This window comes from Opisthocomus hoazin, chromosome 22, assembly GCF_030867145.1.
Source record: "Opisthocomus hoazin isolate bOpiHoa1 chromosome 22, bOpiHoa1.hap1, whole genome shotgun sequence".
Classification (NCBI taxonomy): domain Eukaryota; kingdom Metazoa; phylum Chordata; class Aves; order Opisthocomiformes; family Opisthocomidae; genus Opisthocomus; species Opisthocomus hoazin.
In genome coordinates this window covers 281,984-307,611 of record NC_134435.1, presented here as the reverse complement: position 1 = coordinate 307,611, position 25,628 = coordinate 281,984, and the positions used below count along the sequence as shown (strand labels likewise).

The following is a 25,628-nucleotide window of genomic DNA, read 5'->3' as shown; positions in this document are numbered from 1 at the left end:
TAAGAATCTTAATCAACCATACCGCCTTCCATCTTGACAAATTAATAAATTAATGTACTGATGCCTTTTCTTGCTCTTAGAACAATGTGACACACATACTAGGATGTTGTAGTGATGGGTGAGTTGTGAGAGGCTGAGAATTCATAGCTCTGGTTTGATTAACAACACTTCAGCAGTGTTAACCAGCATTCAGATTATTCATAACAACACATCTTCATTTCCTCTCCCAAGAGAGATTCAGAGAAGCATCATTTAGCCCAATTAAAGTTTAAATACGAAATCAGGTTTAAAGTAAAACATAATTGAACAGTCCTCTCTGCTGTATCAGTATTGTCTGCTCTAGATGTATATTGAAGATGGCCACAAGTACCCAACTCTCATCTCTGCTGAGTAACCTCTCCAATGGATGCTTGGGCTCTTTTCAGTATCACTCCAACTTTCTTTACCACAGACTTGAATGCTAGAAGACATACACTGTAATCATAGATGTGTTTGGTATACTAGGCAGGGATTCAAATGTAAATAACTTGAAACAAAGTAAATAAAACTCTGTGCAGCGCAAACTGGAGAGAAGAACAGAAAATGTTCACTTCAGTAACAGGTGCTGCATTCTTTAAGGGAGATTAATATAATTGTACCACAATTCAAAGATTTATCACACCCAGCCATTGGAGTCCTAAAACAGCTTGGGTTATTGTGAAAATCAAGAACTGACTCAGCAGTTTCCTCTCAAAATAGAAATCCCTTTTCCCAGACAGGAAAAACGAATCTGAGCTAACAGATCTATGAAGTATCTTCGGATTCAAAGTAAAAGTGAAACAAATGCTGCCCTTATGAAGTTAAATGTAGCTTTCACTGGATAGCTAGTGCAGGCTACAGCTGGTACACAGTGGCTGAACTTTGCTTTTGAGAAATCCCATGTTTCTGTTCACTTGACATTGTTTATCAAGGTGAAAAAAATGGCAACCAATCATGGTTATATTTTAAAAGAAGTATTTATTTTAAATAAAAGAATGTATCTACACATAAAACATATAGTGAAGTATTTTGGATAATTGTATCACCCCAGGTTTCTGTTCTACAAGGCACATCAACCTACTTTAGGCATATTGTACTGACTTCTGGAGTTAAACATGGTATGTGCAACACTGCTTTATCAAGAAGTAGCAGGTCAAAACATTGCAGAACAGAATAAATTCTGCTCAGGTGCAGTTTTATGATCTCATTCCACATGGTGGTATTTCAGATACTCAACTCATTTTCTGCCTTTCCAATGCAGAAGGTAAATCATGCCAATTATTTTACCGCTTCTGTAATAAAGCGTTAGGGTTTTTTGTGAGGCGTTAGCCGTATTGCCAACTATTGTATTTGCTCCCAGTTACTAACAGGATAAAATAAAGTGTATGTATAATTATCAGGAAGTGTTATTCATAGACTTTGAGCCCCACACAGGGATGTGCCCAATGTAATTTTATCATATCCCACAATGTTAAGATGTGACTGTAGTAATAAGATGGGAAAGGTGTATGGTTTTAAACTGAGAGTTGGTTTAGATTGGACATAAGGAAGAAATTTTTCCAGTAAGTGTGGCAAGCCTCTGGAACGGGTTGCCCAGAGTAGGGGATGCCCCATCATTAGCAGTGTTCAACGTCAGCTGGGATGGAGCTTTGAGCAATCTGTTCTAGTTAAACATGTCCCTGTCCATGGCAGGGAGGTTGGAACCAGATGATCTTTAAAGGTCCTCTCCAACCCAAACCATTCCATGATTCTACGACCTGAAGATAGTGGCTTTTTTCTGGCTGGATGTTAAAAGATTCCCTGAAGTTCTCATGTTTCCTAGAACACTCTTTGGTAGCATTGGGTTCTTCACTAGTAGAATCACTGAGTTTGCAGATTTCTAATTTGGGCAATAGTTTGTCACTTGCCATATATACACAGGGGATTTGATGCCATTTTCTTTAGCACTACACAGATAATTTCTGTCAACTCTTAAGTGACAGAAGACAGTATTTTACTAAAACTGCATCAAATGTTTCAGTTACTTGCCAATACCTTGACTGTTCCCTACCATCCATACCACCTTTTTCCAGATCCTTGAAAACGGTTATTTTAATAACAAACACATTAAAAACTATTATTTTACTTTCTGTCTGTCCTACCTGCAAAAGAGATCACAGAAGATTTTTATTTTATTTCCCCCTCCAAACGGTATCTCCACCTTAAGACTATACACATCCCTAACGAATTATTCTGGCATAGCAAAGGTCTGTGTTAAGATCAGAAGTTCTTTTTCATGATCAAAATCCTCATTAACAAATATAAAACTACATGTCATGGAGGAAATTTTCATTATTAGCCACCTAGGAGACTTATTGGACATCTCATATGTGCTGTTTATACAGCTGTGAAATAGATAAGATGGCCTCCATTTGCCAGTAAACATTCTCTTCAGGCATCCACTTCTAAAGACCCAAAGGAAAATATATTGCCCTTTTGGCAGGCTGTGTTCTCCAGGAGGTCTAAGTGCATATCTTGTTTTTAAAAACACATCTGCCTGTATAGAAATAAAAAATAAGTAGCTTCATCAGCCACTAACTGTGCTTCCTTGGCATCTCTCAATGGCTAACATATCTCAAACATGAGCACAACATAAATGATTTGATGGCAGATGCCCTTCTCCTAGGACTTCTCAGGGGTCTGTGCATCCATGGGAGGTAGAAATGTATTCCCAATGTCAAGAAAGTGCACCCAGCTACCATGAGGGCAAAAGAGGATTAGACCTTTGCACATGTCAAATAATTGAGTAGTTCATCAATGCATGATAGCTCCTTTTAGATAGGAGGTATTCTTCACCACTTTCGGAGGCAATAGTTTAGATATGGGCAATAGCATGGGTACGATAAAAAAAGAGACAAGTCATACTAATCATAGGTTAGGCTAGAACTAGGAACACAAAATGCTGACCAAGAGACAAGCATGTATTAATGCATTAAAACATCACATGGAAATCCAATGCCATAACAATATTTACTGACATGCAGTAGAAAAAGTATAATATTTTGTCATATCGCTAAAAGTAATGAGAAACATTAGGCTTGTGGTTTTGTTTCCAAATCTAACAGCATTATGTTTTATTTTCTCGGTCAACATTATTAACCTCTTTGCTCCCCCAAAGACCCCAGCATCATCAGTAAAGAAAATACAATTATCTGCACAACACGTCAAGATCTTCACAGAGCCCCGTAAGTTCACAATACGACCCTACTAGTCAGAGGGTTCCATCTGTCCCTAATATTGTACTGACCCTATTGAGTCTGAAGGCATGGAATTCTAGACCAGATCATGATTAATACTGTAAAACGAATCCACTCCGTGTAATTTCTAAATCTCTTCCCGTCTCAGCATTAAAAAAATCAGAAAGTCCTGCAGGATAGGGGGGAGGGAAGAAAAGGGGTCAAATCTAAGTAGATTTCAATACAGTCTCAAAATCTAGAGCTGGTTTAAAAAAAAAAAATCATAATTTATGTAGTGTGGGAAATGCTGAAAATTAAGAATTTCCCTGCCTAACAGAAAAGAAACAGAAAGTTTGATATTTCTCTTTGGAAATTGCCCTGCTATTGTGAAATCAATGCATCATTTTTGAGAATACGGTTTTGATTTACATACCGTCACACTTGAAAATGAATTGGCTGTGTCAAAACCAAGCAACTCCATCAAACCAAGCACTAATTAAATGTTGTTGAAAACTAGCAAAAGGGTTGCTTCAGTTCACAACACCTATGAGTTTTGTGAAGATTTATTTACCAAATCTGACATCAACTAGTTGTTTGGCAGAAGCTGCACAGCATAAAGAAAAAAATCTTAATAGGAAAGCAGCCTGAAAAAGCTGCAAACCCTTGTCAGGCTGGATTCTAACGTGCAGTATCACCAAACATACATTTCACAACCAAATGACCACGGCTAACTCTGGAAAGGACTCTGCCTCCGTAAGTTATTGTCAGGCCAGTGCCTTGCCAAGATTGGATTTCGTGGTCTCACTGAGCCTAGGTTGCGGTTCGGAACCTCATTGGCATTTCTGTGTACTGATGTTCCCCTTGCAGCAACACAGTACGGTGCTTAATGCAAATCTGCTCACTATTCATACTATTATACTTGATTCTGTGAGGCTTATCAAAAAGCAGAAACTATTAATGGACTGAGGATTTTCAGAGCAACAGGGTCAGTTTCAGTTCCTCTGTGCATAACAGAACAACAGAAACATGAGCAAACACTGCAGTTCAGCACAACTGACAACCACTACTCAACAGTATTTAAAAGTTAATAGCTCAGTGAACTGTTAATATTAACCTGTTCCATCAACTATGAGAAACAGGGCACATACAACTGAGTACGCTTACTCCCAGTACTTCAGAGCAATATTCACCTTTCTCAGAAGTCCCTACCACAAAGGAAAAAATACTTCAGAAAGGATGTTTGTACAAGCACTAGCTCATACCTTCTGTCCATTTCAAGGGATCAACTGATCACCTGTAACGGAGCAGACGAATCCACATTCTCTCACTGAATCCTCTGAACTCCGCAGAGTCCCAGGAGGAAGTTTCTAGGGATAACGCAGCACCTAAAATATTAGGGAGGGCCTATGAGGAATTCTTGAACTGTATCACATGTGTAATCATCTACATTCTACTAAAGAGGAACTTGTCGCATGGACAAGTCATTTTATCACCACTGAACAAATTGCTTATATCTCAAATTGCAATTAAAAGAAAGGGGCTTTTATTTTTCTTGCCTGTAAGAAAGGTCTCACCCCATCTGAGCTCACTCTAAGGGCCATATTTCAATTTCAGTTATACTTTAGTTTTTTGCTTTCTGAGGGCAAGAGCAGATAGGGACCACAAGTCATACATGTGTTTATTCCACCAAGTGGTGATAAACAGCTCTTCAGAACAAATCCTAACGACCCTCTGCTTTTGACTGTACAAAAATCATAGTCTTGTAGTTAAATTTTTAATCAATACCACCATAATTTTCAGGAATATTAAAATACCTTCAGAACTGAACTCACAATGTCCCTCGGATTCAGGGCTCTGTACAGGGAATACAGGATGAATCTGGCACTGTCAGGCTGCTCATGCTACTATTACCATTGGCCCTCACTCTTAAACATGAACGAAGAAAACTCTATCCAAATTGCTGACAGCTCCATGGAAACAGTCAAAAGGGGACAGAAGCATTATTGTTATCTGCAGCAAAGCTGAGGAGATTGTTAAACCAATATTCTAGCATTCTGTGGCTAAAATACCATCTGTCTCTTTTTCATATAATTATTTCCCTAGAAGTTGCCATAACACAATGCACACTGAGAAGAACACTACCAGTGAAAATACGAAATCCTGCCCTATCCTGAAAGGAAACGGAAATTTTCTGGAATCAATATTTTTCAGAATGAGATGCACACAGACACAGAATAGACACACCATTTAAGAATGGCACGCTTGTCAGGAAAAGGATGAACTCTGTCAACCTGCCCAGCTCATTGAAAGATGAGGGTCTAAGAAAACATTTCAGTGGTTTTGTACTTCAAGCATTATTCAAGGCCCATTCTTAGTTTACTAAAAAGATGTTTTTGTAAACGTATTTTATGCAAGTAGGGGCACACTCAACCACTGCCAGAGACAACACATACAGCCTGCAACATTCCAGTTCCCAGATTTTACAGTATCATGCATCCTTTAACAAGCCAGCAAAACCATCTTTTATTAAATTGAAATGCATATAAGCAAGAAAACAACAAACAGTGAGGGAAAGTTCATGCCCCGCCTCTGTCTCCTGGAAACCCTTCCTTTTCTTTCTTTCTAAGGCCATAACCATGATTATGTATTGTCTTACAGGTATCAGAGGATATTTTACATTCAATACTAAAGAATGTCAGATATTTAAGCAATCTTTTTCATTTAAAGTAAGAGGGATAACTTGTCAAAGTTTTGCCATTTTTAGCTCAGCTCTTGCTATAGCCAATAAAGGTAGATATAGATGTCAGCATGAGTAAGAAAAATCTGCATTCTGACCTTTTGCATACACTTCTAACAACGTAGATCTCGATGATCAATCATTTTCTTTTCTGCACACCTCACTTCCAAGCAGATCACTACCTTCTTGCAGTTTCTTATCACCTTGCAGTTCAATAAAACTTCAAAACATGTATTTTCTTCTCCCATCGCATCACTATCAATGCCTTGCAGAACATCATGTACATGTTGCTCTAATTTCCTGTGTCCTATATTCCTCTTGCCCTTTCCTTCTGTTTCCTGGGAATAGAATCGAAATGTTCCCATTACCAGGCAAGCTCAGCAAAAACTAAGGCAACATGAACTGCAGTTTCTCTCTTCACATCAGCTTTTCAGCAGAAATGTAAACATGTATGTGAATATCCCATTAGCCATTTCTATCACTCTTTTGGAGTCGAACTACCGCTAAAAACATTACAAGCAACATTCACTAGAAACGCTAAAGATTATTCACTTATGAATACACTGTGATCGGAGTAGGGTCTTTTTCATTTCTGAACTGTGGTGATTCTTACCCTTCTATCATATGCAGAAAGACACGTTACTTCAACATCCCTAGAGTCTGTGGGCTCTTTAGCAATGGTCTGTAACAGGAATTTCATGAGATAACATTAGAATTCTTCTTTTCCATTAATGACACTGATCAGCTGAGGGACAAGTAACTGTCATTCCCTGTCCTCTCAACAAAACAAATTTAATGAAAACATATCACGTAACATCATACATGCTGACTTAAGTAGCTCTACTCACAATGGTAAGAACAAGACTTGACAAATAAACAATCAGGATAAAGCAAAACTCCTGCTAAATGTAGAATTCATCCTTACAGTTTACTATTTTAAAACTACCCCTGTAATTTACAGGACGATCTTTAGCTGAACTGTACCGCTTTAAAAATGGAAGCATCAGCTAGTAATGATCAGGGAAGCGGCATTCTCCTCTCATCTAAGCTGGTGATGGGTTGGATTCTCAGCTGGCAAAGGTGTAAGCATAAAACACCACCCATCAAACCCAGCTGAGATGCTGATTCATACCTGACACTGCAAAGTACAAAGAAATTTAAATATTTCATTTATAAGACATTCAGAATACTTTCTTGAACACACAGATCGCCATTAAGGCTGTATTATGGTAATTTCAGAGAGATTTTAATAGGCATTAACCTATTGTATATAATTTCAAATCAATTTCCAAGGACAATGCTATATCTTCATTGAGTCCACTTAACACAGGCTACCACACAGGTCGCCAACACTGACTGCATATTCTAGGAAAACGGCAACATGTAGGTCATGCTGTGACCTACAAAAATATGTGACGCAATTCAAAAGGGATCTGCTAACACAGAACCTCGTAAACATGGGCTGAATACCACTAGGTCAGTAATACTAGATATGCATGAATGTTTATTAGCTATCAGCTGTGCCTCTGAAACACTTGCTGGACATACTATAAACTTACAGGCTCATTCTTAAAAGCATTTCCAATTAATTAATGCAACCTTTTGCTTAGTTATAAGCTACCAAATAGTAATGAACACAATTGTTCTTTTAGCTGTAAATTACTCAATGTTTTTCTAGTGCAACAGTCGCCATATAGTCTGTGTTCATGTAAGACTGATTATAACTGATTATAATTTCCCATCAGAGAGGGAAGATGAGAAGGGGGTATTACTAAGGGTTGTATTAAAGCAGATTCGCCTAGCCGATTCTCCAAAAATGACTGCATCTTGTTTTATTCCTCACCAATGCACAGAGACGGAATATAGCAGCTTGCAGAACCTTAAATATTAAGTACAAATAAACAAGCGTCGAAAACCCAAATGACATCTATAAAGAACAGAACTTCAAGAACAAAAATAACATTCCTGTTCATGAAAATATAAGTGTATACGATGTATGAATACAACTTTGTCTTCTTACAATTCATCACTAAAATATTTGTACACCAAGCCTACCCCAAACAAATGCAAAGCAGTACAGTATTTATTCTGATTAATTTCTATCACCTGTAACATTAATTCTAAGGATTTTGCACACAACATAGACATGAATAACGAAAAATACTTCTACATCCATTTTAAAAGAAAATCAACTTAGTGAATTTTAGCAAACTAAAATATACACACAAAGAAAAAAAAACCAGAAGCCCTAACTCCACCCTTTCTCCCAACTTTATTTGCTCACTCATTATTGATTACCCTAAAACACCTGGGACCTCAATGCAATTCTGAACAGCTGTTTCTTCTTTTCAGTTTTAATTTCCATGTTACTCAGACCTTTTGTTTGCAGTCCATGTAATGTAAGGTTTAACAAGTCTTTCCCCTAAACACTTAGAAGAATATTATCATAAACAATTTCAATAACATTCAACAAATAGCTCAACAAATGGAATACACGTGTTAAATGGCAACCGTGAGATATTACCTCCTAGGTGTAGACGGGAGGAAAGCATAACGTGAAAATGGGAGAAAACATGCATTTTAGCATCAGCTGCTCTCAATTCAAATCATTAATTTTGTTATTTTTGATAAAATAATCCAAGATAATGTTATACTTTGCATTATCATTTTTAACATAAAAGAAGACCTGGCATACCATAGCAGCTGTTCTATCTAAACAATTTTCTCAGGTACATCAGTTTGCTTTACTATTCATCACTGAGTTACATTTCATCCAAAGCTAGAAACGGAATTGTGCTCTATCCAGTCTTCATTTGTATTCCTTGTTTGTTGGTATTTGTTAAACTGTGAACTAAGAGGATTGCATTATGCAGCTGCATACTAAAATGTTTGCTGCGTTCATTTGCCTCTTTCTTGTTTAATTATGCCACGTGGATCGTCACACAGATCACTTTATTTTGTTTCTCTTCTGACAATAGCCGATTCAGACTATTTAACATGGGGAACTGGCTGTGATGTCCAAATACAATCTTCCAGATAAAACACAGGTCCTAAAGTTTCCAGGATGTGTGACAGTTTCTCAGATACCCACCAGTGATCCAAATGCACAGCAAGCAAATCATACAGCACCGTAAGTTTTACTGAGATGAACTGAAAGCCTGCATTCCTGAAAGTGCTTGCATGACATTTTTCCTTTAAAGTTCACTGTATGTCTTAGAATCCAAACTGCAGACTGTGATCTACATCGGTTTTCTGTTGGTTACAGAGAAGCTATATTTACGCTCATTTAACTTGACAGTGTCCAGTGTGGCTAGACCACAGAGTTTTCTCATAACTCTTCCAACATGCTGTTGAATTTTCTATTTAGAGCCATACCTCCTGGAGCAGATTTCTAGTTCTCATATTTCAAAGGAGAAATTGAAATAGACCTTAAAGATACAGAAACTAGAAGTACTACTAAAATTACATTTTTCCAACCTTGTGGATTCTGGATCTTGAGCACTGATGACACGGAATTGCACAGGTGCTTTGCACAGATGTAAAAGATTACTGAAGAGAAGGCAGCAAAGAACCCCTGTCTGAGGATGGGAAGATAAAATTTATTACAAGCTGGTAAAGACCAGGTCTTCAAGTGATATAGATATACAGAACTTTGAAGAGGTTACCTGCTGGGAATTTGAGCACGCTATTGATTTAGAAACACATAATGCAAATATGCCATTGTAAATTCAAGTAAAATGATTATTTTTGGAAACAAAAACAGTTGTTTTGCAGTCTTGTAACCCAAATATTGTACTACCATGCACAAAGATTGAAAACAAATCTGACAGAACCCAGAAGATACAAAGAATAACTGACCAGAAAGTGATCCAAAATTCAGGCATCTGGTAAGAACTATTTTGCTGCCTCACAACTTCACAAAGCAAACAGAAACCACAAATATTGACCACAATGAAAAATGACCACGACTCAATAGTGAAAACCAAGTTGTACGCATCTTCAGTCTCCCACAGTTTGGTTAAAAAGAACAGAAGAAAAAAAAAAAAGGAAGTTATAATTAACAAACTACTTGGATTTCAACTGCTCAAGTTACACCTGAGTTATACCAGCCTTATGACAGTAAAATCCATCACCATACCTTTTTTTTACAGTTGGAGAACTATTTTTATACATTTTTAAACCACACTATCAACTGTCTATCAATGGAAGAGTAGAAATCAAAATTGAAAATTATTTCGGGCATCATTTTGACAGTTATGTTTCACACATTTTCCTGACTTGAATATCCTGAGGTCACTTATCCTTTGTAATGACAAAGAAATTATACATCATCTTTCCAGCTACATTAAGGTCTTGATAACAAAGGTCTAGCAGAACCCAGCACACATTTACAAATTACAATAGCCAATCACCTCCTTAACATACAACGATGTTTTTGCTGTACCTTATGTTCAATTCCTAGTAAGTAGGATACAGAAGTTCTTATTCAGAAGATTATTTAGCTGGGAATGGCCTCTGGAAGCAGAGGGATTATCAGAAGCCACTGAAAGGTGACAGGGACAAAGTTATCAGAAGGAAGGCTCAGGCAATGAATTAGCATTTGCAATATCACAGAGCCTGAAGTTAGACTTGGGGTGGACACTGTGGAAATACCCGGCTTGAATTCATGTCCCAGGTGAGGGCCATGTTCCTCTACCTTAAGCACTAACTGAACAGTCAGTCCAAGATCAGCAAGTCAGAAGGGTTGCAGCCTCTGTCACTGGCAGGCTGATCCTTTCAGCCAGGAGCTCTGCTGACAACCAGAGAATCCCAGCAGTCCGCCACACTGCCACAGTTCTGTGAGAGGGGCAAGGCGAAAGGGGCAATCACATCAACAGCTCCTGGCTGCCACCTCCCCCAGGCAACTCCTATGGAAATCCCAACAGAAACTTTCCAGCCTTTCCTCCCTGAAGCTCCTCGTCATGATTTTGCTAACTGTGGAAGCAAGGGTGGAACTGGCTGCAACGCCATTAACTTGATTAGAATCATAGAATATCTTGAGTTGGAAAGGACCCATAAGCATCATCAAGTCCATCTCCCTGCTCCTCACAGGGCCAGCTAAAATGAAACCGTACGACTAAAAGCATCGTCCAGACGCCCCTTGAACTCTGACTGACTTGGTGCCGTGACCATTTCCTTGCGGAGCCTGTTCCAGTGACCGACCACCCTCTCAGTGCAGAACCTTTAGCTAATGTCCAGTCTGAACTTCCCCTGGTGCAGCTTCATTCCATTTCCTCGTCTCCTGGTCACCAGAGAGAGGAGATCAGCACCTCCCACTCCGCTGCCCACCATGTGGAAGCTGTAGACTGTGATGAGGCCACCCCTCAGCCTTCTCTTCTCCAACCTGAACAAACCAAGTGACCTCAGCCACTGCTCTCAAGTCTTGTCCTCAAGACCTTTCACTATCTTGGTCACGCTGCTCTGGACATACCCTAACAGCCTGATGTCCTTCTTGTATGGAGGTGCCAGTTGCTGTCTCTTTTGATTGCTACAGAACTAATTGTAGAGCACTCACGTCTTACACTCTCTTCCAACAATCACCAGCTAAGCACTCTCAGACTTCACCAACAACATAACCATTCACAGAGAACCTCTTAGAATCACCAGATATTTACCTCACTCAAGCACAAATCTGAACCTGGTTGAGTGCCAGCAAAGCCAGAATTTACAACACAGCAGGCATCGATTTGAAATCCGTGTGTAGAGCAGCAGGCCAGATCAATAGGAACAAAACCTGAGTCAGAGCAGAAGCAATAAACCTCACATCATTGCCTGAAAAGGGACAAAACCTTCTCCTGATGGATCACCCAAAGTGCTAGACCAGGCATGATACCTGCACCAGTGCAGAATCTGACCCAGCAAAGGAGAGACGTTGACAATGGGACTCCAATGCGTCACCTTAGTGACACAGGCGATTCACAGGACAGTATCAGAATGAAAATATTTTTTAAAAAATACATCCAATTCATTTCTTCCTTACGGGAGTTCAAATTAAACTTTTAAAATATATACTTCTCTATGTTCCCAGCCTACAAGGCACACTCAGCATCTTTTATGTATCTGCAGTCACAGCAAAAAATAGAAGCTGACTACAAACGAGCACCCAGTGCCGTGAGACAGCCCAAACGCGCGATCTAGATCTGTCCTGAGCAGCCATAACGGAACCGAGGGACGGCGATCCCGTAACCGCAGCAGAACCCGCCCGCCAGCCCCGGCGGCACGTTCCGCCAGCCAGCGGCCGTGAGAACGGCGCCCGCGGCACGCACAAAGAGACGCGCCTTGCGGGGTCTGTGCGCGCGGGGAACGCCTGCACACGCACGCACACCGGCCCCGGCGCCCGGGGACCCGCGCAGCTGCACGTCTGCAAAGGCGCGCTCGGCAAGGAGCCTTGTGCGGTGCCGCGCGAGCCACGGAATACGCAAAGGCCCCCGCGAGCGCGCACAGACCGGGGCAGCGCCTCGACACCCGCGATCGCTCCGCTCCGCCGCGCCGGCCGCCGCCCCCGCAGCCATCGCGCCGCGGCCCTGCCCAGGCGCTGCCGGCCGCAGCCCCCCGCATCGCGCCCAGCCCTGGGAAAACCGCGCCTCCGTAACCAGCACCCGCACCCTGCACGGGAGGGCGAGACAATGACCGGCCGCGAACACAACAGTGCGGGGTCGGCGCGAGGCCGCGGCGCTCCCTGCACGGCGCTGCGGGCGGCCTCCCGCCACGCCTCTCCCCCCGCCGCCTCCGCCAGCTCGCCCCCGCCGCCCGCTCTCCCCCGCCCCGCGCCGCCGCCCCGGCGCCCCTGCAGCCGGCCGAAGCCATTGTTCCGCCGCCGCACCCACCGTGCCGCGGCCAGGCGAGGATGCCGAGCGGCGAGGGGCGAGCGTGGCGCATCCATCTTCCCGCCGCCACGGCGGCTCCAGCGCCCAGCACCGGCCCCACCGCCCTCCTGCGCGCCGACGCTGAGGGCGGGCGCCCGCCCCGCCGCCTCCCCGCGGCGGAGGCCTGCGCTGCCGGGCCGGGGTCTGCGGCAGGCCCCGCCCCGCCGCCGCAGCGGCGCGCGCCTGCCGCCATGGCAACGGCGCGGCGGCGGCGGCGAGGGGAGCCCGGCCGAGGCAGGCGGCGGCGCCTGCCGAGGGGCTGCCGCGGCACCGCGAGCCGCCCTGCGGCACCGCCGGGCGCTGACCCGGCCGCCGGCGGGACCCGCTCCGGGCGGGCCTCCCCGGGGGCGGCGGGCCTCAGGCCCCCGGCTGGAGCCTGGGCGGCGCGCAGCGTCCGCGGCCCGCGGGAACGCGCACCGCCCAGGCCGGGACGAGGGGGCCGAAGAAGCGCCCGGCGAAGGGAGCGAACCGTCCCCAGGCGCCCGCGGGCTGGCGCTCCAACAGGCCCTGAACCCCGGCGGAGAGGCGTCCCGTGCGGTGCGGGGGAACGAGCCCGGACGGAGCTAATCGGGGCTGTTCACGCTGCTCCCGCACGCCGGAAACGTCGGTGAGGCAGTCGCGCAAACAAGGACCGCAGGAGCCCCTGCTCTGCAGAAGCTTCCTTGTCTCCATCCTTCTGAAGAGCGGCAGCGATACCCCCTAAAGAGGTGGGTAGGCTGACAATAATAAACCCATCAAGAATGCCAATCATTATCCTTTTGGCACTTCACAGAGAAGGTGAGCATCGCTACTAGACGTGGTCAGCTACCGGGTTAGTTCTTCTGCAAAAACTGACTCTTATTTTTGTGGACAAAGTGAAGACAAATGTTGTGGTTTGGGGTTTATTTTCTAACCACAGCAACATGCAGGAAAAAACATTTATAGAAACAAAAAGATAAGTTTAGTTGGGTACTGGATTTGCAGATTATCTCCATTCTATAAAGTGGTTCCCTGATCAGTGGCAAAATCAGAACAAAATTAGTGACAAAGTCTGAATTTTGAGTCCTCCACCCTGAACACCAAATACCATCAGAGTCCCCCTTAATATCTAGCTGTTAGGCCTTACTTTAAGTGCCAGTGTTCAGACCTTTACCATGAAATCTTTCAGAAAAGAAGGAAACCCAGGACTAGAAGCAGAGATCTCAGAGTAAAGAGACCGGCACTGTATGCCTGACCCATGGCTGACCCGTTTGTCCCAGCTTCAGCCTCCTCACCTGTAAATTGGAAGCATTCAGTTTTTCTCAGAGTGGTGTAAGAGATTCGGTAATTTTTTTTTTTTTATTTCATTCAGCAGGATCTGTAACATAATAGCAGGGGAACCACTTGAGCATTAGATGCATACAGTACAGCCTAACCCTCACCAAAAAGTGCAATAGGTTCCTCTGTTCAACCCCACATGAATTCTGTTCTTATGCACCTGAACTCACCTCAGAAGGAAAAGCACCTGCCATTTATATGACAAGCTCTAAGAGCCTAAAGTAGAAGACGCTATAAAAGGGCTTTATAGAATTCCAGTGTTTTCACAGGAAATATCCCATGGGCAGTTAACACATTAAGCGACTGAAAAAAGCTTCAATGCCCGAAATAAAGCAAAGTCCTGTTTTTTAAAAGCTGCTTTCTGTATGCATCTATCCTAAATGCTTTATTTTTCACGTCTTAAGTTACTGATTGCATAGCTCTGGAAATGGCCTTCTGAGAGACCAGTACAGTGGCTACACAAGATAAATGGACGGTCTGAAGTATATCAAAAAGGGAAGAAACAACTGTGAAGAATACTAAGGCGTGTAACGTGGCAGTTTGGACAATCTTCAGAAAAAACATTCAGCTGAAACTTGGACTGTTTGCACCTAAGGAAATCTTCAGACAATTACAAAACTGAATGGAAGATCCCACTATTGGTTAGCCCTGAGGAAACTGGAGCTTGTTTAGCATTAACATCTGTAGATTATTCCTAACTGCAGATTATTCATAAGGTATGAATATATTAATCATTGGTTATTCATAACCCAAAATGTATACAAACCTCAAGTACTTTTACAAAGACCTCCAGGCTGTATCAACCTTACAAGTTGTAACTGAATAGCACTGAGGCATTTGGCTGAAGTCATCTGAGGTCGCAAGTCAAACTGATACCTCAAACTGCTCGTTGTTCTTCACAAGTCATTGCTTGAAACAAACAAAATCACATTCCTCACAGGCAGATGAAGACCAAACATAACACTGTCTACATCTGAAGGGCACTAAGTGTCAGCAAGCAAGACAATTCAAGTCAAAGTCAGCAACATTATTAACCTCTATCCTTCACTACCTCAGTGAAATTGTGAACAAACTAGGTACGTGTGTAAGGATATCTGGTTAACAGCTATTCAATGTAAAATACAAGACAATGAACAGGACAGGTGATAAATGAAGCATGTGGATACAGAAAGCCTGACAGCAGACAACCAAGACTAGAGCTCTAAGACAGGCTGATTAAAGGAACCACCCAGCTGTAACTGAAGAGATTTCAGCCAGGAGCTTTGTAACCAATAGGACTGTGGTTGGTTATCAGGAAAGGTCTCACAGGCATTAAGATGTCTGAAGGGGATTCCAGGACCACATAAAACGTGTCACAGGATGCCTACGCAAAGGACCACAGACCCCAAGGGAGCGGTGAGGATGGGTCAGGGAGACACAAGCTTGGGAAAATGGGGTGGGGAGTTAGAGAGACAGAAGCGTTGATGGGTAGGGGCAGGCAGAAGAGCTAGCAGCTGTGTGCAAGCAGGTTGCTTGTCAGTAACCTTTCTCTGGCTGAGACTGTGACTCATCACCATAGTGTGTTCTACAGTTTTATTAATTAACTATTGCTACCTGTTTTCTATATCATTGTGCTCCTGACTCTGTCTGTGTATACATGTGTATGTTCCAATCGCACCCCTGACTGGGACTAGCCAACAAACAGGCAAAACGCAACATCTGTAGATGCCCTAGGTCCAGAGTCGAGACTGAACAACACCTGGATAACGAAGAGACTCAAGGGCACGGGGAGAGACTGGAGAGACCAGAGAATGTGAACACATGCTTGAGTTAAGTCACTGAAAACATACACCTATGTTCCACTAGCAAACCTTAAGCAAGTAGGAATGGGATTGGGCCACTTCTACAGTTTAAGCAAGTGCATCTAAGGGCAGTGTCCTCTTGTTTATGTTAATCTGTTCATTTATGGTCATGTCTGTAGTACATGGGCATATGCGTGCATCTTTGAAATTCACACTTAGCCTTACTCTTGGCTGGATGTGCAAACAGGGACAAGCAGCAGTCCTGCAGGGGACAAATCCCCTGCACCATACTGTCCACGAGACGTGGCAATCCTTAACAAAATGATCCATTACGGTTCATCCAGTTTCATTTGCTACAGCACACATGAAAGCTGCACCATAAAGAAGCCGCAGCACAGTAACTTAACCATTAGTTTTTTAATTGTGCTATCCCACTGGCTGCTTTTCTACTGAAATTCAAAGGATCTGTCAGATCCACAGACAGAACGGCAAAAAGCTGTCACCTGCAGCTACTCAGAATTCAATTCCTCTCACACTTCTTAGTCCTTTAACATAGACATGGCACCTATATCTAAGTACCTACATCTGCTGCTTTAGTGGAACATCTGCTTGTCTTGAACTACACAGAAAAGTCCTTAAGCAACCAGGCAGGTATCAGTTCCTGATGCAGACAGCAATGATACCACTAAGAGGTCATCCAAAGAAGTTCAGTAAAGACCAGAGGTAACAGGGCAGAATCAAAACTTCAAATATATTTTAACTCAAGCAGACAAGCTCTTCTCAGTCCCTATTAGGAGTAGTCCTGTGTACGGGATCATCTGCCCTCTGACTGCAACAACATCGTGAGAAGTACAGCAGGTTCACACATCTCAGCGTAGGCACTTTCACATAGGCTGTGCCTTTGCCTGTTGCGGCACATCCATCTTCAGCCGTGGGCTCTAATAACTCCTACCCTTCACGTGAAGGCAACAAATGTCGACATTTCACTGGAAATAAGTGGTTGCACGCCCCATCTGCAATGTCACATTCAATGTGCACAGGTTAGAAGTATAAGCATTGTTCATGGTGTTACAGAAGACAGGTTGAGTGGGGAGACACGACGTGTGGGAGTATTGTTGGCTGACAACGACGCAGGCAGGAAAAAGGGAGCAGCAATATCTGTGGATGAGGTTTCTCCTTGGTTACGAAGCTGTAAGATCTGCCGCAGCAGGGCCTTTCCTTCTTCTCTAGTCTGAAAACGGTTTGTAAAAAACAAAACAATATACCTATGGATGGGTGGTTTCTGGATCAAATTCAGTATGTCAGCAATATAAGTTATTAGTTTGCCATTCTATAAGGCTGCAAGCTATAAAAATCACCCTCATTTCTTTTTTCTTCTGCTACTTAAAAACGTAAAGGTATGTCACTTTCTTTTTTGTCCTTCCTCCTTTTACTCACCTGATTTGCATGTTACTTGGGTATTTCAGACAGTGTTACCATCAACCACTGAAGCTGTCTAAATATTCCAGCAAAAAGTAGACTGGAGAAGCTTCAAATAAGCTGCATTCAGGTTCTCCAGAGTTCCAGACAGCTTTGTTAAGGATAGGCCAAACACCCTGCACTCAAGCCTAGTGTCTACCTCTAGGCTGAAGTTAAAAATCCAAAATCGCCCACTTAGAGATACAGCACATCTCAGAATACAGAATCACATACAAAACCCAAGTACTATTATATCCTCTGCGCTGTCTACATGCAGATGAGAAAAAAAACAAGTTGTGTGAGTACCATCACCATGCAATGTGGGGGAAATCTGTGACCATTTAACCACCTCCTCACCACCAAGATTTTCAGCAGTTGTAAGACTGCCATGTGGACCCTCAAATTCTTTTTACTTAGTGAACACCAGCGAGACATGGTTCAATTTTACTATCTACACTGTATTCCATGATTTTAGTCAATCATAAGCAGCATTAGTGATCAGGTATACACCACCACCACTCAGGACGTGACCTGCATGGCAGACAGCCTTCATTCCTTCAGTAAAGGATTCCTTCTACTCTGAGAGGGGCCAAGATCAAGGTCAGAGATCCCCTAAGAAAGAAACACTGAAGACTGCGCAACTACTCACATCATTGAACGCACAGCATTTCTGAGCACATGCTGAGGCTTCGTCCCAGAGCTTACACTTGAAGTAGTATTGGGCCAGGTAACGAAAGGCAGTGCTGACCTCCAGGTGCTCCACTGTCTCCTACGGTGAGGGTAAAAACATCTTTGAGCGCCTTCCACGGTAGTCCTACACCATGTTTACTTCTCCTTTTATTCCCAAGATATCATCTTACCCCACAGGAGCAGATATCCTGGATGTATTTGATATAGCACTGAGCTGCTTGTTCAGATTCATTCAGCTGTTCGTGTAGCCTAGAAAAAGAGAAAAACAGGCCACTAGAACAAGACTGCACTGTTGAAGACCTTCTAGATCAACGAGAAAGTGCCTACTCAACCTGACCTGGACTAAAGCCAGGTCTTCCCTTCAGAATTTGCAAGATGCGCACTGTCTACTGCTGTTCATGGAAAGAGATGATGCAGCTTGAGAACATTACCAGGAAGGTAGACAGTCAGTTACTAACTGCTAGCAGCAGTTACAACCAAAGCAGGGACCTTTGCTTGTTCTGTCACATGTTAAAGTTTTTAATAGACCTTTGCCATCCTGTTTACCAGCTATTTCCTCCAGTGCTCTTTCTTCCCCAGCTACATCCCAGAAGTCTTTGTGTAGCAGCTTCACCTTTCACTTGCCCTTTTCCTTCCCCTTCAGTTTTTCCACTTTATGTTACTTTATCCCCACCAAAAAATCAGTGCCGATGTCAGAGCGTTCACATTTATTTCACATTAGAACCCTTCCCAATGTCACAACCATAAACAGGGGAAAAAAAAATTTAAAACATAACAAATCAATTAATCTACAATTTGTACATCATCCACCATCATAGATTGCTTTAAGTTTCAATGCAACAAATACAATTGCTAGCACTGCCTGCTCAAATCACCTCAGGATTCAGAGGTCCCTTGCAACCCACATTATGCTATGATTTCCTCTAGTTATGCGGAGGGCAACTTAAAGCTAAAGCTGGACGCCTGAATTTGCAGTCACTACAGACCTAAAGATACTGGTTATTACACAGCTCCAAAAGTAATACTACCTAACAGCAATTCCACTTGTTTTACATTTAGTATTTTATCATTAGGTATCAGTGCTAGTTGCATGTAACACAGTATTGACAGTTCGGTGATAATACATACTCACTTTGCCAGTTTCACCAGTGCCATTTTCTCCACATCTCCCACAGCATAAGCTCTCCAATAGCACTGCCAAGGAAGGAAAGTCAGTCAAGCACACCACAAAAACGACTCCAGCTCACGACTCATGCAAGCACGGAAGAAACAGAAAACAACATGGCTTTCCAGCAAAGTGGCATGTATCATCTGTAGACAGCTCTTTTTATTTATCAGCTGCTCTAGTTACACTGCAGCAGAACTTCCCCAATTGTAACCGCCATAGAAATGGTTTCAATAAGCCCCTAACAACATCCCATATGCACTTCTGGTAGCGCTAGGTACACAATTTTGCTGTGACTCCATCTACTGTCCTGGGAGACATCCTAATGTCTTACTCCACACACTGGTTCTCACCTTTTTAGCTTCCACCAACTGATTGAGTTTCTCATAGCATTCTCCTAGAGCAACCAGCATACGAGAATCATTTGGTCTGTAAAAGAGCAATTCCTAAATGTAGTTTAATGGACAGACAGCTGATCTCACGGTGGCGGCGGGGGGGGGGGGGGGGGGGGGGGGGGGGGGAGAAGAAAACTACATCTGGCAGTGTCGGTCATCCTCTCCTACATAAAACACCACTTATACTCCTGACCAGCATTCCTCGGCATTTAACTGACAAAGCCTTTCTAAATAGTCAACTAACACAACTGAAAGGATTTGGAATAGTGAGGCTACATAAATCACATAGCATTGATGTTCTCCCTTCCCCAACTTAGTTTCTGCACGTAAATTCCTCAGCTAGTAGCAACTACATCAGACCGAACACCGATAAACATGGCTCCGTTCTCAACTCTACCTGAGCTGGTGGGCCCGTCGGTAGTAATAGAGGCAGTAAAATGGCATTTTGAGGATTTCATAGGTTTGCCCCAAGCCATACCATGCTCTGTAGTCCCTTTTGTTCACCTCTATTGCATGTCTGTCAAAAAAAAGATGAACTAGTCAGAAAGCAGTCAGGATCAAAACCGAGACAGAGCTCAGCAAAAGACTAACAAAAAATAGAAGATACTACTTCGATCTTCATGTATGCAGACTCAAGCATCACTTTGTGCAGTACATGAGTGATACCTGTAAGCCTGGATAGCTGCAGATGTGTTCTTCATTTCCATATACTCATGTCCCATGAGTGTCCAGGCTCCCAGATAACGAGGATTCAGTTTCAAGGCCCTCTGGAAATAGAGTGCTGCTTTTTCATGCTGGGAACGCAAGCTATAATAATTCCCTAAAGCAAAAGTCACAATATTTAAATAAATTAAAAAAAACACACAAACAGCTAACAACCACAACAAAAAAAACCCAGCAGAGAAGTAAAAAAACAGATGTAAGAGGTATTATGTACTATCTCCTGACTTAAATTGTAAAGAGTCCTATTCAAGGCAGAACTGATTCAAACCTCAAGAAACCTAATAGCAGTCTCTTCTCCAGTGTTCTGGTCAATCATTTCCAGTTGCACAAACCAATTAAGATCCCATCCCCTTAGCCTTAAAACTTGTCATGATCTAACAAATTAATTTCCTGGTCCTGACACACAATTATTTCCATTGGAGTTTCAAGACTATACAGGGATTATCAGCTATATGGGCCTTCATAATGACTTCTTCAACTCTTTTCTGCATCAATAGTATTACAGCAGCTCTTTCAAACGAGGGAAAAGGGTAGTGTCATTTGGTCTGCTTTCTAGACTGCCTGAAACCACATTCACCAAAAGGTTTTTATAGCCTTGCTGGCTGATCATTTTCACAAGTATTTCTAAGATTTCCTCACACAGCCTGCAGACAGCATAGTAAGAACAGGTAGAAGAGCTGACTCTCACCAATTACACAGCAGGTCTCAACACGATACTTGTCTATCTCACAGAGATTATGAGCCAGGTAGCTCAACTCAGGCTTCATGCTCTAGTGAAACAAAGAAATGAAAGTGATGAGAAAAGGAGCATGTTACAGTTTCAAAGAAAACCTAGGCAGTTAGCAACACACACATTGCATCTACTTCATGGAGCTGCAAAGCAGAAAGCAGAAGTTGAAAGCCTATATTCAGAAAGGCTAGACAGCATCAGCTGTTTTGCCAGTGTTTAACATACCTCTGATAAATACCATCACTGTGAACAGGCAAGAGAAAGAGTGCTTACCCTTACATATAGCAAGTTGGAGAAAGTGTCCATGTTTTCTATCCTGTAAGGATCTTGTTTCCTCAGCTCGTTAAAGATGGACAAAGCTTTGTCAATATCTGAAGAAAGAACAGCAGACGGGAGAACAAGAACTATAAACACTACGTTTGCAGTAACAGGCTCATTCCTACTAGTTAGTAAGTGTCACTGACCTCGGATATTGTGGTAGGCAACTGCAATCTGAGAGATGATGTAAGTGCTTTTGGAAAATCCTGCATCAATGAGACTCTGATACTTCTGCAGAGCCTCCTCTATCAGCTGCAGTTCTGTATAAATGTGTGCAAGAAAGAACTCTTTCATCCATGTATCTGGCAAGGACAGGAACTTCAACTAGCAAGAACCAAAGAAGAGGAGGAAGAGATGACAATCAGTAGTATTCTAACAGCCACCTGTGGTAAAGCATCCATTATCTTCCCTCCCATGATTTGGTAGATGGTCTCACGGTAGGTAGCTTTCCTGCAATCGCTTTCTTAAACCATAACACCAGCTACAAAAGAGCAATATTAGGACCAAGAATTAATATCAGATTCTTCCAAAGGACAGACTAAATAATGCCTATAAATTGAGAATAACGAAACAGGAAAGGAGCATTAAGACATCCAGTCTAAAAAGCACTACAATACAAACCACGTAATTCTATTCAGTCACTCCTAATCTGTTCCCATGACCGCTGAAACTGCAAAAGAATTGAAGCCATCTAATTTGGTCAATCGGTGAAGGAATTATTGTCTTCCAATCTGACAGCACGTGGCTTCTGTATCAGCCACTGGCCTTATTTCTCCATTAAATTCAGAAGGCCTTTGAAAGACTGTACTTTCTTCCTGTGTTTGAACATCAGGATCACATCGCTATTTTTGATGAGCTATGTGAACAGACTCCAAATAATCTCATAAAAACTGCAATTCCCTTTTTCTGCAAATCAGTAAGGCTCTCTTCTGTGCCACCTCTACTTTTTTAAATATTGCAACAGCCAAAACTGACTTAAGAATTCCAGCGGTGGTCTCACAAAATCCCATGCATACAGAAAAATGATCTATTTTGATTTTATATCTAAGTTCAATTCTTTGATACATTTCATCTCATATGTGTGGCTTTGTATTTGACAAAGGGAACTCCTACATTAGGGTTTTAGTTTTAAAAGCAGTGATTCTATGCATCCTTTCAAGCCACCAAAAAATGCTCAATAACTGTGGAACTAGGACCAGATTAAGGGAAAAAAATATTAAAAGAAAAAAACAGAAAATGAGAAGTATCTTAGGAGGATCTCCTTCACGTGACAAGGTAAGAACCCTACTGACAACTACTTCAGAACACATGAATTAGCCATTTCTAAAACCACTTTGTGGATGAATGATAAGAAATTAGCCCTGCCCATATAAAGATTCTCAAGCTACAGCATGGCAAGCAGTTGAAGAAAAAGAGGCTTGAACAACTTAATTTGCAATCTTGGATTGCCTTTTCTGATAGAGCCTTACAGAATAAAGCAGTGGGCAACATCAGTCTTGTGGCAACTGAACCACTGGTTACTGAATCAGGTTAAACTCTCAAATTTGTTAACATATCTTGATATCTCCCACTTTTTACCATCTCTTTATCTGTAATCAAGTTGCAAAGTTCTAGCCAGGCTCCCCAGTGCAAAGGTAAGACATGTGCAGCTTCAACAAACACATCTATTGCTTCTTTCACCAGGTCCAGCTTCCGCAGCACGACACCATACCTGTGAAGAAAAGTTACCAAGTTAATCAGAATCATAAAACTCCACATATCCATGCAAATACACACAAATAAATTAGAAATACATGCAGACATTTACAGATAAAGGCCAAATCCATCCAATTCCCGTGCCTTGTGTTTCTTGCTGAGCTCAACTCTCAGTTCTCGTAGGGCTTCATTTTTCACCTGTCCTTTTTCCAGAGGTCCTGCATGAAGAGAAAGTCAAACAGCTAGCTTTCAAGCAAGATTCTTACCACAGCAGTTATGAAGTCTAAGGTATATTCACAGAATCATCGCTGACATGACCTACAGGCTTCCCAGTCTGTGATTATTCTTCTCTTTTTAAAAGAAAATCACTTAGTCTGATCATCTGCTTTAACTGCAGAACAGACTGAAATCTGTAACCTGTATTAAACCAATGAATTGAGAGAGAATGAAAGAAATCACGTTACAGCATACTATTATCCAAAAATTGAGGGGAAAGCCATAAATCCAAGATGATTTACATGAAGAGGCATTACTGGAAGCTTCATTACATTGTCTTCTGTTGCTTGACACCAGAAACTTACCCAAACTATCCACCGTCTCATCATCCTTCTTCTTCTCCCCTGACTGTGGAAAACAGAGGAAAACCAAGATTACATTACAATAGCCTGTTCCTTATGCTTGCTGCAGTGCTAGCAGCAGTACGCAAACTGAGTTCTAAGAAGAACATCCTTATCTCCCTTCCCACCAAACATATAATTTGGACTTCTAGGTAGGCATCATAGGCAAAAATATGGTATGCCAGGGAGGGGTAGGAAGCAGTGGAGTTCAATGCTAAAAGGTGACTTTTCCTTCCATCTTACCAGGTATCTAGAGTACATATACAAGAAGTAAGCTTTCTGACTCTTGCAGCCTCGTAGAAAATAGGCAGCCCTGTCATATTCCTTTAGATCAAAGTAAGACTTGGCTAGCGTATAAGCATCCAGATCACGAGCATCCTCCTGCAGGGACACAGAAGAGTTTTACCACCTCAGAAGCTCTGACATACTTTTGGAAAATCACCTAGTTATAAACATACCCATGAAACTGCTCTGAAAGAAAAAAAAAAACGTAGTTTATTTATCCTCAAAGACGGTTTGAGTACCACTAGAAAAGTCTCTCCATTCCCTTACATGATCAGATTCCTAATTCTCAAACAAGGAGTACAGACTAGAGTTAGAAACGTTTCAAATAAACACTGAGATTCCAGAAAACAAATTGTGGCAAGCTGCCTGAAGGCACGAATTCGCTGTTCAATGGGTATGAATGACCATAAATAAGAAACCTGCTCAGGAATCCCATATCAAACCATATTAACCCCCTAACTTAAATACAAACATTTCCTTGGTAACATGCCTTGAAACGTATGACATATTACACTGCTGCAATTTAACAAATCAGGCATGTAACTAGAAGTTCCGCTGTGCACTCACGGAGGTGGGGATGGAGATACAACTTGTTCCTCTTGCGTCCTTTGGAGCACAAGTTTAACCGCACAACATAATTCATACTACAATAAATTTTGGCCTTGGTTAAAAATTAAAATTCAGTAGCATAATTTCAATTTTGCTGACAGAGTATCTCATTCAGGGGACAGGAACATGCAAAATGGAACGCTCTCGCCTGGGAAAGCCCGTTCAGCCCTGTCGCCCCAGTAACCACAGCACAGCAGGGAGCCTCACGGCGTCAGCAAGCCGCCGGCGCTCACCACAGCCTCCCGCCTGTGTCTGCACAGAGACCGCCGTCACACTTCTCCGTCCGCCGCCGCAGACGGGGTTCAAACGCAGCCCCGCCAGCGGGAGGAACGGCGGCCCTCCCCGGCCGAGCTCGCCGAAGCTCCGCCCCCGCGACCACAGGCGGGGCTCAGGGCCGCCCCCCCCGCGGCCGTACCTCGGTGAGCGCAGGCGGCGGCGGCAGCTCCCCCAGCGGCAGCGGCTCCAGCGCGAAGGCCAGCTCGGAGGCCCTGCGGGAGAGAGACCCGTCAGCACGCGGCCGGCGGGCCGCCGGGCCCGACCCCGCCCGCCGCACTCACCACTTCCCGCTGTGCTGCAGTCCCCGCTCGCGGCTCCGCTCCGCCACGCTCAGCAGCTGCTTCTTGATCTCCCGCAGGTCCGAGAAGTCGCCGCTGCCCAGCCCCGCCGCCGCCATCCCGCCGCCGCGCCTCCCGGCCAATCACCGCCCCGCACACTGAGCGCGCTCCCGCTCTCTAGACGCGGCCTTTTCCTTGGGTGAGCTCGGGATGCCTCGCTCCCAATCAAAGGAGGCGCGCTGAAGCCCGGGCGCCTGATTGGCCAGCTGTCGCGGCGGCGCGCCCTCCCCGCGTAGCGCTGCGCTCCGGCCGCGGTAGCGGGAGGCGGGGCCTCGCGGTGCGGCGGGAGGCGGGACCCGGTCTAGGCGGGCGTGGGGCGCGCGGCCGCCCCGCCCAGTCTCTGCCCGCTGTGGGGGCGCGGGGCTGCGGCGCGGCGG

The 25,628-nt window shown here is 43.4% G+C and overlaps 2 protein-coding genes and 1 long non-coding RNA gene across 14 annotated transcripts in view; 1 reads left to right on the top strand and 2 right to left on the bottom strand.

Annotated features, from left to right (window-relative positions):
- JAKMIP2 (janus kinase and microtubule interacting protein 2) overlaps positions 1-12,975 on the bottom strand; it is a 66,483-nt gene extending 53,508 nt beyond the window's left edge. For 9 of the 10 annotated variants that reach the window (XR_012766041.1, XM_075441498.1, XM_075441500.1 and 6 more), the window contains exon 1: positions 12,837-12,975. The gene's annotated coding sequence lies outside the window, so the exon portion shown is untranslated. Of the gene's footprint in view, positions 1-6,068; positions 6,257-12,836 lie in introns of those variants that run through there. The other variant, XM_075441496.1, reaches the window with a different exon arrangement.
- A 760-nt stretch (positions 12,976-13,735) lies between these two features.
- Positions 13,736-25,355, bottom strand: CDC23 (cell division cycle 23). 3 transcript variants are annotated; one of them, XM_075441513.1, is made up of 16 exons: positions 25,195-25,355; positions 25,053-25,125; positions 23,987-24,124; positions 23,708-23,750; positions 23,239-23,344; positions 23,010-23,142; positions 21,578-21,755; positions 21,387-21,484; positions 21,072-21,153; positions 20,327-20,480; positions 20,058-20,177; positions 19,619-19,694; positions 19,233-19,294; positions 18,271-18,349; positions 18,060-18,179; positions 13,736-16,965 (listed from the first exon to the last, which is right to left on the bottom strand). In XM_075441513.1, the coding sequence occupies exons 1-16, from the start codon at positions 25,308-25,310 to the stop codon at positions 16,936-16,938; spliced, it is 1,608 nt and encodes a 535-aa protein (XP_075297628.1). In that variant the 5' UTR covers positions 25,311-25,355; the 3' UTR covers positions 13,736-16,935. The 3 variants fall into 3 exon arrangements, with proteins under 3 accessions (XP_075297628.1, XP_075297625.1, XP_075297627.1); XM_075441510.1 differs by having other exon boundaries at positions 13,738-17,183; positions 25,195-25,354; XM_075441512.1 differs by lacking the exon at positions 23,987-24,124 and having other exon boundaries at positions 13,738-17,183; positions 25,195-25,354.
- The window catches only part of LOC142363936 (uncharacterized), a 44,305-nt gene continuing 43,733 nt past the window's right edge, over positions 25,057-25,628 (top strand). Inside the window, exon 1 of the long non-coding RNA XR_012766043.1 lies at positions 25,057-25,390. This is a non-coding gene — a long non-coding RNA (uncharacterized LOC142363936). The remainder of the gene's footprint in view (positions 25,391-25,628) is intronic.

Bases quoted from the DNA above. Each gene is read 5' to 3' on its own strand.
- CDC23 (XM_075441510.1), bottom strand. From the start codon at position 25,310: ATGGCGGCGGCGGGGCTGGGCAGCGGCGACTTCTCGGACCTGCGGGAG. The intron at 24,125-25,052 runs GTACGGCCGCGG...GTGTCCCTGCAG, and splicing joins CGCCGCCTGCGCTCACCGAG to GAGGATGCTCGTGATCTGGA. The intron at 23,751-23,986 runs GTAAGATGGAAG...TGTTTTCCACAG, and splicing joins ATATGTACTCTAGATACCTG to TCAGGGGAGAAGAAGAAGGA.